This window comes from Antechinus flavipes, chromosome 3, assembly GCF_016432865.1.
Source record: "Antechinus flavipes isolate AdamAnt ecotype Samford, QLD, Australia chromosome 3, AdamAnt_v2, whole genome shotgun sequence".
Classification (NCBI taxonomy): Eukaryota; Metazoa; Chordata; class Mammalia; order Dasyuromorphia; family Dasyuridae; genus Antechinus; species Antechinus flavipes.
In genome coordinates this window covers 18,429,110-18,441,366 of record NC_067400.1, presented here as the reverse complement: position 1 = coordinate 18,441,366, position 12,257 = coordinate 18,429,110, and the positions used below count along the sequence as shown (strand labels likewise).

The following is a 12,257-nucleotide window of genomic DNA, read 5'->3' as shown; positions in this document are numbered from 1 at the left end:
CTTTTAACTCTATTTTGGGTAAGTTTTATAATGTACATAATGTACAATAATGTACAGTAGGATATTATATAATTTATGTGTAATTATAAATAACATACAAATTGGAGGTGTATGTTCAAAAATGTTTTAATGACAAGTGTGAGTGATCAAAAAACATTTGGAAACTGCTGGTCTTCAATGTCAGTAAAAATAGTTTTCACAAACTGGATAACTGCCAGAGTAAAACATTTATTTTCAATACTATAATAGCTTTCAACTGGCAATCTTATTTGTAGGCTATGAAACCTTGATGTCAATGTAGGCAATTAACTTGATGACTTCTGGTGAGGGACAGGTGTCTAGTGGACCATCAATAAATGGTTTTGTTGTGATTGATTTCAGAAACATTTGTGAGCTAATTTAGGCCTGGAGGAGGACCAAGAAATTCATCAAACTTGGTCTCCTTTTCACAAATATTTTTGTTCAATGTGAACAAAAATTATTTTGCTATTTAAAAAAAATTGCTATGATCTCAGTGAAAAATGATCCCTTCAAGCACTTTGATGATTGTTGCACATTTCCATCAGTTGATCTTTGATTATTTTATATATAGATAGATAGATAGATAGATAGATACACACACATATGTTTATGAAGAGTGCTTTTTGCCTCATAAAAGGTAAACTCTGATTCCATCAACATACAATACGTGATGATTTACAAGAATATCCTGACCTTCTGTTACCCTCAATTTTTACATTTTGAGTTGCACGCAGGATAGCATGACACCTCCCCATTCTGCCCCTCCATACACACTAGAAATCGGGTTCACTTTTGATTTGGGTCTGGGAGTTTAGTCTTGTTCCACCAGAGAGCTCTTAGTTCCTTTCCGGCTCTGAGCTTGTATTGGTCTTGCCTTGGATAGAACGCACGCTACCAGGTTGACCCCAGAATTGACTCAGCTTTGTGCATGCTCTCCTTGCTAGAATCACTTTAAGGATGGGTGGAGTCTCATTCCAGTCATTCCCAAATGGAATGGATTCTTGGGTATCTCTTGGAACCTTAAGCTTGAAGATAAGAGAATCAGATTAAATAAATAGTGAGGAAAATTTAATAGCAGCCTATCCCATCAGGACATTTAGCTAATAATCTTCTGTGCCTCATATTAATCAAATACTTGGAATTTGGGGTGTTTCCAGCAGGACGACAAGCTGGGCGGGTCACTGGAGCAGTTCTGAACCTCCCCCCAACCTCTGTGTGGCCCCCTCTGAATCCTTTCATTGCTAATGTCGGCTGCCCTCTTCCATTGGGCTGCTACCACTATTGGAGCTCCAGAGCAGGGGTGTCCCACAATAGAAAGGATCCCTGCAGGCGTCAGCAGACCTGAGTTTGGGAATGCCCTGCTCAGTGACACCTGGGAGACCTCTAAGTCCAAGTTTCCTCAGCTGTAAGATCAGTGAGCTGGACTTAATAACTACTAAGATTCCTTCCCGTATTAAATCTACGCTCCTATTTAAGTGAGATATTAAAATGTCACTGTTAAAAAGCCATCCTGACCCACTCCTTTCCCCACTATCTGAAGTTGTCTCCCAAAGCATTCCCAATTTGTTCATCTGTGAGCAATTAATAATTAGAACCAGGAAACACCTGCTCAGGCTTCCTAAGATGCTAAGAAGACATAATCTGCCAACAGAAAACCCTGGCTCTCATACACATGGGTCTTACTCATTATTAAAATGCAGAAATTCAATTCAGCAAACATGTATTATACCTCTACTCTACATAAGACATGTTAGACTCTAGAGATGCAGACTTAACAATGAAACTCTCCTTCCCCTCAGAAAACTTACATTCTGCTAGGCCTGGGGATTACAACATCCAACTAGTAGACTCAAGTAGAGGGAAAGACTCTAATTGGAATACAGTGGTGGAAGGCTTGCTGCTCCAGGAAAAAGGTACAATTAACACTCTTCTCCTTTTATTTCTGCAGCTGCAGGTAGACTGGGACAAAATCAAAGCCAAGATAGAGATGGAGATTACCAAAGAACGGGAGCGGTCCTCAAACTTCATCGGCAAAAGCCTGATGTCTAAACACTGAGAGCTTGGGACTCGCTGTCCAGGGTGGGGAGGCCGGCCAAGGCTGCCCTTTTCAGCTCTTCGTCTTCCAGCCTAGCGTTAGCAGAGGGTTTCTTTCCTCTCCTGGTTCCCCTGCACCTCCCTGGCCATCCCTGTCCCAAGAGCGGTTGGATGCCCATCTTCTCTCTACTGCCATTCCTGACAGTCTCTCTTGTAGAAGCATTTCTGCTGCTCTCCAAGGTCTGAACTTTTTGAAAAGAACTATCATGAGCTATCATATAACTCTCCAAAATTGTACAATCATCCAGATTGTTATTAGAGTGAAAATAAAAGAAGGTGGATTTGTGAAAATGTCAGGTGGGTCCTTACTATTGGTGTTGAGGATTTTCCTCTTAAAAAAGAAGAGAGGATCATTTAATTTTTCTCACATACACAAAGTTATCACCAAGAAGGGGACATGACAAAGCTCTAAAGCTAGGTTTTGACCAAGGACAGTGTGTTTCACGATTCCCCAATCAGGCAGGGACTTTTTGAAGCAGCTTGTATAAACCGCTTCAAGGTTATTCAAGTTAATAAGGTTTGGGATTGAGCATAATTTTCACCACTGTTTCCATGCATGATGTTAAAATGCTTTAGAAAGTGTTGTGGGTGACAATGCTGCTAATTTGGCACGATTTGAAGAAGCTATCTTGCCCCAAGGCATCAGCCTGTAGGATTCTGTGCCTCACTTAGGTGAGATTTTACAGTGAACTGCTTTTTATTAATCTATCACAGTAGCTTTTCTTCAATTATTATGGCCTATCAGTTGTTAAAATTTATATAAACAAGTTTTTGCATACTTATTTCCTATGTTAGCACTGAATAGTTTTGTACCTTTTGTGAATTTAAATTTAGATGTAATGATTGCAAATGCTGTTAGTACAAATATTTCTTCCCCTTTCCTAAATTTGTTAAAAGAGAAGTTTATCCAATAAAGTTCATTTATACTTATTACTTGATGCTTTCATCAAACAGGCCTAAGCTATTTTAGCTAAATATCTGTAGGATTCTTTTTCTGAAAACTTGTTAATGAATGGTGTTAAAATACTGAATGCAATAGCACAGAGGGCTGGGCGGCCTGCACAGCTGGCAAGTGTTAATCGAGAAGATGAAGTCTCTGTATAAAAATATCAGACACTCCACATATTGCTAGGATAGCCCCTCCCCTCCAAAGTGAGCTCTTTAAATAACAGGATTGAAGTTCTTATGTTCAGATATGTGGATTGGGCTTCTTCGCCTCTCAAGTCTCTCCTCAGCCACATTTGAGTTCTAATCTCCCTCTTGATCCCATTCCTGACTTTGCAGTCTCCAGCCTCTCCAGCTGTCTCATCTTCAAATGTCCCTCAGCACCTGGGACCTCACTGCAGCCGCCGGATAAATCCTCACTCCGGGATCACCCTGGCGTGGACCTAGGCCACCAGCCTTTCTTCATCTCCCTTCTAATTCTGTGCCTGACTTGTCCGGCTTCAAGAACTTGTCTGCATGGTGGACACCCCCATTTCTATGTCTGTGTCTTTTTCCCCTACCCCTTTTCAGCTCCCTTTTATGACAACGTAAGCTCCTTGAAGGTAGGGAACTGCCTTTTTTATTCCATTTGTATCTCAAGAATTAACATAGTGCCTGCAACATAATAAAATCTATACAGGCAGCCAGGGGTGCCACAGTGCACAGAGCTTAGGGCCTGGGATCAAAGGTACTTTGACACACTGGCTGTAATCCTCAGCAAAACACTAAATTTCTTGTCTTACTCAATTTCCCCAACTTTAAAATGAGGATAACATAAGCACCTACCTCTCAGGGTGGTTATGAGGATTAAATGAGGTATTTGTTAAAATATTTAGCACATAATAGGTGTTTAATAAATCCTTCCTTCCTCCCTCTCCTTCCCCCCTCTTTCCCTTCCTTCCTTCCTTCCTTCCTTCCTTCTTCCTTCCTTCCTTCCTTCCTTCCTTCCTTCCTTCCTTCCTTCCTTCCTTCCTTCCTTCCTTCCTTCCTTCCTTCCTTCCTTCCTTCCTTCCTTCCTTCCTTCCTTCCTTCCTTCTTTCCTTCCTTCTTTCCTTCCTTCCTTCCTTTCTTCTTCCTTCCTTCCTTCTTTCCTTTATCCCTCCCTCCCTCCCTCCCTTCCTCCCTCTCATTCCATCCTCTCCCCCTCCCTTCTTTCCTTCTCCTCAACTTTTTGTGATGACATTCTAATGCTCAAAGCAGTGTTCGCTATTGATGCTACAGGGAAATTTGTTAATTTTCCATGTTCTGAAAATGATGAAGAACTATACGCTGTAAAATTTGCCAAATATATATACATGTATATATATTTTAGAATAGAGATTCAATTTCAGTCTAACTGGGTTATATGGGAAGAGCCTTGTTTTTTTTTTCAACATATAAGAGAAAAGAGTTGAAAATAATTGCAATGCAATCCAAAAATATAATTCAAGGAGAAATCTTTTTAAAAATGTTTTGGGTTATTTTTACTGACATCTTCTGTTTTAGCAGCACTTAAATTTCCACACGTCTCTGTTTCCTACCAATGAGATATCCCCTGTAACAGATTTAAAGAAGGAAAAAGCAGTTTGGCATATTTATCCATTCATGTTGTCCAGCACAAATGAGATTCTACACTCCAGGGCCAAGCTTAATCATTATAATTATACAACATTTAATGTTCTTTTTATTTATTTCCTCCATTCAGCATCCCTTCAAAGAAGGGAAGAAGCAAAGAAGCATCCCAAGTTTCTTCAAATCTTCACTTCCATCATTGCTTAGAGCACAGAAATATTCTATCATCACATTTCTGTGCTATAAGGAGTTTAACAGCCCTCAGCCAATGAGCATTTACTTTGTCTTCAACTGTTTGCTATCACAAAAAGTTCTGCCATAAATATTTTGTTCACGGTGGAAACTTTTCAGTCTTTGGTTAGTCAGTCAGTTAACAAGCATTTACTTTGTGCTAAAACACTGGTAATTGCTGGGGACACAACAGCAAAAATAAAATGAGGCAAAAATAGTTCTTGCCTTCATGGAGAGTGCATTTTCTTTAGTTGGTTATGGCACATGTAAGTAATTGGATATATACAATAGAGGTCAGAATGGATGGAAGGTAATCTGAGAGGTGAAGGGATTGGACCTGCAGAAAATGAGACTTGAGCTGAGTTCACATTTTCACCTAGCTATAGGACGTCTGGGATATGAACAGTCTGTCCACTTGGGGAGAAGGGGGGACAGAAAATAAGTCCAAATTGCTATTCAGCATGGTTGGTCTAATTCAAATCTCCACCAGTAACATATCAGTGTGCCTGTCTTTCCACAACCCTTTCTATGTTGATCACAGTTTTTCCCATCTTTGCAAATTTGCCAGTCGTGCCGTAAAAACTGATTTGCGTTCCTCTTCTTGGTGATATGGAAGAGTTTTTCATAATTATAATTTTCACACTTGGATCATGACAGTAGAGCTCTGGTTGACTACAGTCCTCAGTCCTTGAATTCTTTCTTTCTGGCTATTTCCCTTATTTTGTCTTTGAACTGGAATAGTCAATATGGAAAACAAGTAAAAGAAAAACACAAGTCCAATTCCTTCCAATTGTATCATCCTGTGATACTTATTTAGCTCTGTACAGTTTACAAAGCACATTCCCCACAACAACCCTCCGTGCCATGTTGTGTAGCACATTTTAATGGCTCTGGAAGAGAGGCTGGTGACTTTGGGCTTCACTTAAATCCAATTCACTTGCGAGCCATGATATTGTCTTCCCGGTGTCACATCCACATCATCTGACTCCGGATCTGGAACTTACTGCTCCGTGATTTAGGATTCCTACTTGTGTTGTCCGATTTTCTCGAAGGACCAAAATGGCATCAGTCATTGTGTCCCACTGGCTGAGCAGACCAATAGGAGCTGGGAATGCTCTGCCACAGATCGGACGCTTTTGGGGGGCTTCTCTCACCTTACCCATCTCGGGTTTCTCCTGGGCTAATTCAGTTCTGCTTTGCTCACAGAGCGCAGCCCCTTCTCTGACCGCCATGCTGGGCGGTCCTGTGCCAAGGTCTCCCATGTTATTCAATCAATTCTAAAGCTCTTAAAGAGATCCCGAGAGTCTCCTTTTTTTTTGCTTTTTCTGACCACCTCGTGAGCACTTGCCATGTGTGAGATCTCTTTTGGGCAAATGTACATTTGTTATCCAATGTGGCCAGATCAGGAGTTGTGCTTTCTCCAGCAGAGTTGGAATGCTGGTGGGCATTTAGGACCTCAGGGTGTGAGATCTCCTGCCAGAGGATCTTCAGAATCTTCCTGAGACAGTTCAAATGGAAGTGGTTCAGTTTCCTGGCCCGGCCGGCTGCATTCTCCAGATTTCACAAGGATGCAGCAGTGAGGTCAGCCCAGCTGGTCTGTAGACTCCAGTTTGGTATCAGTCTCAACACACTTCTCTCCCACACCTTCCCTCGGAGCCTCCCAACTTTCACTTACTGAAGTCCCAAGTACCAGGTGACAGACAGTGTCTGCCATGACTGCCCATTTGTAAAATGAGAATAGGGTAATTCATGAAAGATGACTGAGTTGGCTGTCACAGGAGGCAGTGGGGGACTTGTCAGCCCTGGCTTGGACTGAGCTTATTTAAAACTGGAAGGGATTTAACCCATTTCCTCTGGCTCCAAATCCAATCTCCTTTCTATTGTACCCTGCTGCCTTCTCTTCCAGCTCTGTGGAATGGAAAATGAGAGTTTGTCTATTTTCTTTTGCCGATAATAATGCTTCAGCTGCTTTTGTTGTCTCAAATTGATTATTGCGCTAAGGAAATATATCCAGCATTTTCAAATATTTTGATTCATTACAGGTTATGGCTGAAGTAAATTAGTCCACAAGCAGTCCCAGCAAGAAGCTAATAGTGCCAGTTGGAAGCAATGTGAGGCAGTATTTTTATATCATTTCCTGGTAAGAAAGAGACTATATGTTAACCACACCAAAAAAAAAAATCTGCTTTTTGAAAAAAAAAGAAATACATAAGGAGGGTTCTGAGCCTTATTTTGACCTTATTCTGAGCTCAGCTTTACAATTTTAGTCGAGTTCTATATATGTATATCCTCCATCCCACTCAACTTTGGAATTACACAAACTGCTGAGTTCACTAGGTCTCTTTGGAAATATTTGTAACTCATTTGGGTCAAGGCCCTGCTGAAGCAAAATGGAAGCCTATAAAATCACCTGAACTCAATAATTTACCTTACTATCAGCTCAAAAAAGGGACATGCATTATAAATGTAAAACCTTTCATTAGGAATAAGAAAATTAGTAAAGGAGTTGGAATACAAGGTAAGGAATTCAACACAAGGAACTAGTATAAAAACACTCTTCTCCAATATTATAGTTCTCTAATGTAGTGAGGGCATTATACAGATGTCTGTGATATAGTGGGAGTGCGGGTCACCCGCTTCACCCATACAGCATCCAGATGTCCACTTGTATTGTCCCTAGTCTTGTCATCTCTCCACAACTGGAATGCTTTTTTTTTTCTTGCTATGGAACAAGGACAAGACAGATTGAATATGGAAGGCAAGAGAGTAGGACTAAAATATATATATGTGCCCTACTATGTGCAAAGCAGCAATATAACATATTAGTAATAGATGGAGTATTTATAACTATTTCAAAATGTGTCAAGTGCTTGTTTCTCAATTGATCCTCACAACAATCCTATAAACTTCCCATTTTACAAATGAGGAAACAGAGATTAAGTGATTTGCTTAAGATTACACAGCTGGTAAGTGCCTGAGGCAGATTTTGAACTCATCTCCCAGAAACCAAATTCATTATTCTATCTAGAGATGTGAGAGATATCAAAATTAGTGACTTACATCATATGTTTTTTTTTAAATTTTATTTTATTTAATAATAACTTTGTATTGACAGAATCCATGCCAGGGTAATTTTACATCATATGTTAAACTTAGAGGCCTGCACTATTTCTCTATACTTGCTGAACTAAATTAAAGTATATTTATCAAGATAAAAATACATAGAACATAGATAATGTTAACACGTGTTTTTTCTAAGTCAAGACATATTCTGAAGGGATTTTTATGCATGGTTTAGTGACCCCCATTTCCATTTATTTGACACCTGTGTTCTACTTTGTTATTTCCATTTCCATTTCAAAGGGAACCGAGAGAAAGGGATGTCCTGAAAATCTCAAAAGACAAGAATCAAGGAGGAAAGACTGATTGATCAGTAGTCAAAGATTGCAGAGAATTTTGCAAAGATTGCAGAGATTGTAGAGAATGAGGGTTGAGAAAAATTCATTGGATTTGGTACGAAGAGGTCATCAGTAACTTTGGAGAGAGCAGTTTTGGTGGAAGGATAAGAGCCCAAGCTAGATTACAAGGGGTGAAGAAGAAGAAAGTGAGAAAGTAGAGAGAGTCATTTGTTCAAGAAGTTGAGTTACAATGAGCTGGAGAGATAACAGAAGACAGCTGGGATGAAAAGACCAAGTGAGGGTTTTTTTCAAGATGGGAGAGATATGAGCATGTTTGGTGTTTTTTTGTCCTTCATTCTCAAAGGGGACCAACGACATTAGAGTGATGATGTCTTGTCTTGAAAATGAATTGGATTTAAGTGAGTCAGAAGTATGTTTGTAGGCAGTAGGGAATGAGCCAGGAGAGAGGGAGATATTGAAAAAGAAAAAGAGGGAACTGTCTGTTGGAGGAAATAGAACAAAATGGGATCGCTTGTGCCTTTAGAGTTAGCCTTGATAAGGAGTAAGGTCCCCTTATCAAGTGAGACCAGGGTGAGGGAGGGAAGAGTGGAAGAAGATATCTGAGCTATAGGAGATAAGGAAGAGGGGAGAAGAGAGAGTTCATGGGAAATGGTCTCATTTTTTTTTTCTGAAAAATATGAAGCAAAGTTCTCAGTTGAGAGTGTGGAGAGGGAAATGGGGAGCCATGGGAGGTGTGAGGGGGATGAAAAGATTTAGAAGAATTGTTATAGATAGAGGGAAAGTGAGCCCAGTTGAGTTTGTGGAACATACATCTGTAGTGGACTCAAAACAGACAACCTGAGTGGTATATTGGTACCCTCAGGATACTAAAAGAGCAAGACCTTCATTGCATTGGAAAGATCTTCTATGTAATATTTATGGGAAAATGTAGACAAGAATCACATATGGAACTGATCCAATCAATCTGGAGAGCAATTTGGAACTACGCCTAAAGTGCTATAAAACTGTGTATACCCTTTGATACAGCAATACCACCACTAGGTCCATATCCCTTAGAGATAAAAGGAAAAGGAAGGGTCTATATATGCAAACATATTTATAGCAGCTCTTTTTGTCTTTGGTGACAAAATATTGAAATTGAGGGGGTGCTTGTCAATCGGAGAATGGTTGAACAAGTTGTGGCATATGATTATGATAGAAAACTACTGTACTTTAAGGAATGATGAGCAGTTCCCCAAATGATAAATGGTCAAATGATACAATTTTCAGATGAAGAAATCAAAGCCATTTGTGGTCATGAAAAAAATGCTCAAAAAAAGGAAAAAATGTTCTATATCATTATTGATTATAGAAATGCAAATTAAGCAACTCTGAGGTACCATTTCCTACTTCTCAGATTAGTTAAGATGACAGAAAAAGATAATGACAGATGTTGGAAGGGATGTGTGGAAACTGGGATACTAATGCATTGTTGGTGGAATTGTGAACGGATCTAACCATTCTGGAGAGCAATTTTCAACCAAGCCGAAGGGGCTATCAAACTGTGCATATCCTTTGATGCAACAGTCTCACTACTGTGTCCGCATCCCAAAGAGATCATAAAAGAGTGAAAAGGATCCACGTGTGCAAAAATGTTTGTAGCATCTCTCTTTGTGGTGGCAATAAATTGGAAAATGAGTGGATGCCTACAATGGGGGAATGGCTAAATAAGTTAATTATGATACATGAAAGTAATGGAATAGCATAGTTCTGTTAAAAAAATTATGAACGGGCTGATTTTATAAAAATCTGGAAAGATTTACATGAACTGATGCTGAGTGAAGCAAGCAGAACCAGGAAAACATTGTTACTCAGCAACAAGATTGTGCAATGATCAACTAAGATAAACTAGGTTTTTCTCAGCAATTCAGTGACTCAAGGCAATCCCAATAAACTTTGGATGGAAAATGCCATCCATATCCAGGGAGTGAACTATAGAGACTGCATGTAGATCAGTGTGTACTATTTTCACCTTTCCCCTTCTTTCCTTATGATTTTTCTCTCCCAAAATGATTTGTATGGACATCTGTAAAAAATAAATGTGTTTATATAATCTAAAATCATGGTAGAAAGGGGAAAAAAAGAAATGTTGAGCAGGATGGTTTCAGAAAAACGTGGGAAGACTTCTGTGCAATGATGTAGAATAAATGAAGCAGAACCCAAGAGCAGGGGGCAGAGTAGCAGCAATAGTGTTCAATGACAAATTGTGACTGACAGCTATTCTGATCAAACCATTGAAATTACATCAACTGCCAAGTGTCATCAAGGAAGATACTGTGCCTTCTTCAAATGTGGCAACAGGGAAAATCAATTATATAGTCATTTGCCCATTAACAGCCAAAGTAGGTATTATGGAAAAACAATGATCAAAATCATTAAGGAGATTTAATTTAAGCTTTGGTTATTGACTAATTTATAACTGAAGGAAAACGATCTTTTACCAATCCCTGTGAGTATATACAAATTAACTTTGAATTTGCACTGAAAATATGAATCCTCTGCCAGGGTTACAAGATTTAGACCAATATATATTAAAAATTGATATTAAGGCATAAAATAGTAGCTAAAATAATATTTTAAATAATTTATATTATTTTAATTTTATTAATTTTTAATTTTAAATAATATTATTTTCTAAAATAGAAATCTTAACAGAATCCTAATCTTTTAATGTGATAATTTTCTTCTCCATTGTATGGTTTGGCATTTTATGTTATAGATCATAAGGTCATAGAATTAATTAGATCTAACTTACTTCATTTTACAGATGAAGAAACAGCCTCAGACTTGGAAAAGGACTTGTCCAAGTTCACAAAAACAAACTCCATGGACAATCACAATAAACTAGAGAATTTGTTTTTATTCTTAGAATAAAAGATTTTTGTGTTTTTGTTTTTTGTTTTTTTCCTTTTAAAAATGGATTGGAGGATTCTGGGTAGATGGCAGAGTAGTTTGGTAAATTTCAAGCTCTCCTAATTTCCCTCACAAGTAGAACAAATTTGCGCTTCAGAGTGAACATAGACTGGTGAAAAATCAAGAAGGTTTGGGGCAGAACAGGGGTCCTTCTGAACCCTAGAAAATCTTAGAAAGACCCAGTGCTGGGGATTAACCTGTTTGAAGTGCAAACACCTCCAGGCTAGCTCTGCGGAAACATCAATGGGAGAGCCCCGGGGGAGCTGGAAGTGGCTGGACCCTCTGCAGGAACCACAGAGACTTTCACCTCCTGGACTGTTTGTGTAGTCGGGTTTTTCGCCTGGAGGAGGAAGTGAACCTCAGCTGATTGGGAACACCAGGCCCAGCTGTGCTGCTGAGGCAAGGCCCAGGGAGAGAAGGAGCCAGCACCTGGTGAGTGAAGGGGCAGGAGGATAGGGGCGCTTCGGGTTGTGGGCAATTGCAGATGGGGGAGCTCTTAGTTTGGGGTTCCTAGTCAGTGGAGAGCTGAAGCGAAGCTTGAGGTACCACCCCCATCCCACGATTAGAGATATTTACACTAATACCTCTTATTTTAAAAAAGTGAACTGGCAAAGAACTCCATCGTTGAAAACATATGGGAACAGGGAAGACCAGGGTTCATCTTCAGAGAAGGACACTTTAGTTAAAAAAAAAAAAAAATCTCCTACCCCAAAGAGTAATATGAAATGGCTCTCTGCCCAGAGAGAATTTATAGAAGCACTCAAAAAAGAATTGAAAAATCAAATGAGGGGAAGCTAGATGGCACAGGAGACAGAGCCCCGGCCCTGAAGTCAGGAGGACCTGAGTTCAAGTCTAGCCTCAGACACTTAATACTTAATTAGTTGTGTGTCCCTGAGCAAACCACTTAAACCTAATTGCCTCAGCAAAAAAAATAATCAAAGAAGAGACATTGAGAAAAAACTAACTAAATAAAATAAAATAAAAACCATCCAAGAAAAAAGTTAA

The 12,257-nt window shown here is 39.4% G+C and overlaps 1 protein-coding gene across 1 annotated transcript in view; it reads left to right on the top strand.

Moving 5' to 3' along the window:
• The window catches only part of IFT80 (intraflagellar transport 80), a gene marked incomplete at its 5' end in the record, with an annotated part of 83,380 nt that extends 80,335 nt beyond the window's left edge, over positions 1-3,045 (top strand). Inside the window, one exon of the mRNA XM_051990479.1 lies at positions 1,970-3,045. Coding sequence (XP_051846439.1) covers positions 1,970-2,077 — 108 coding nt within the window. The remainder of the gene's footprint in view (positions 1-1,969) is intronic.
• Between the last annotated feature and the right edge of the window lie 9,212 nt (positions 3,046-12,257).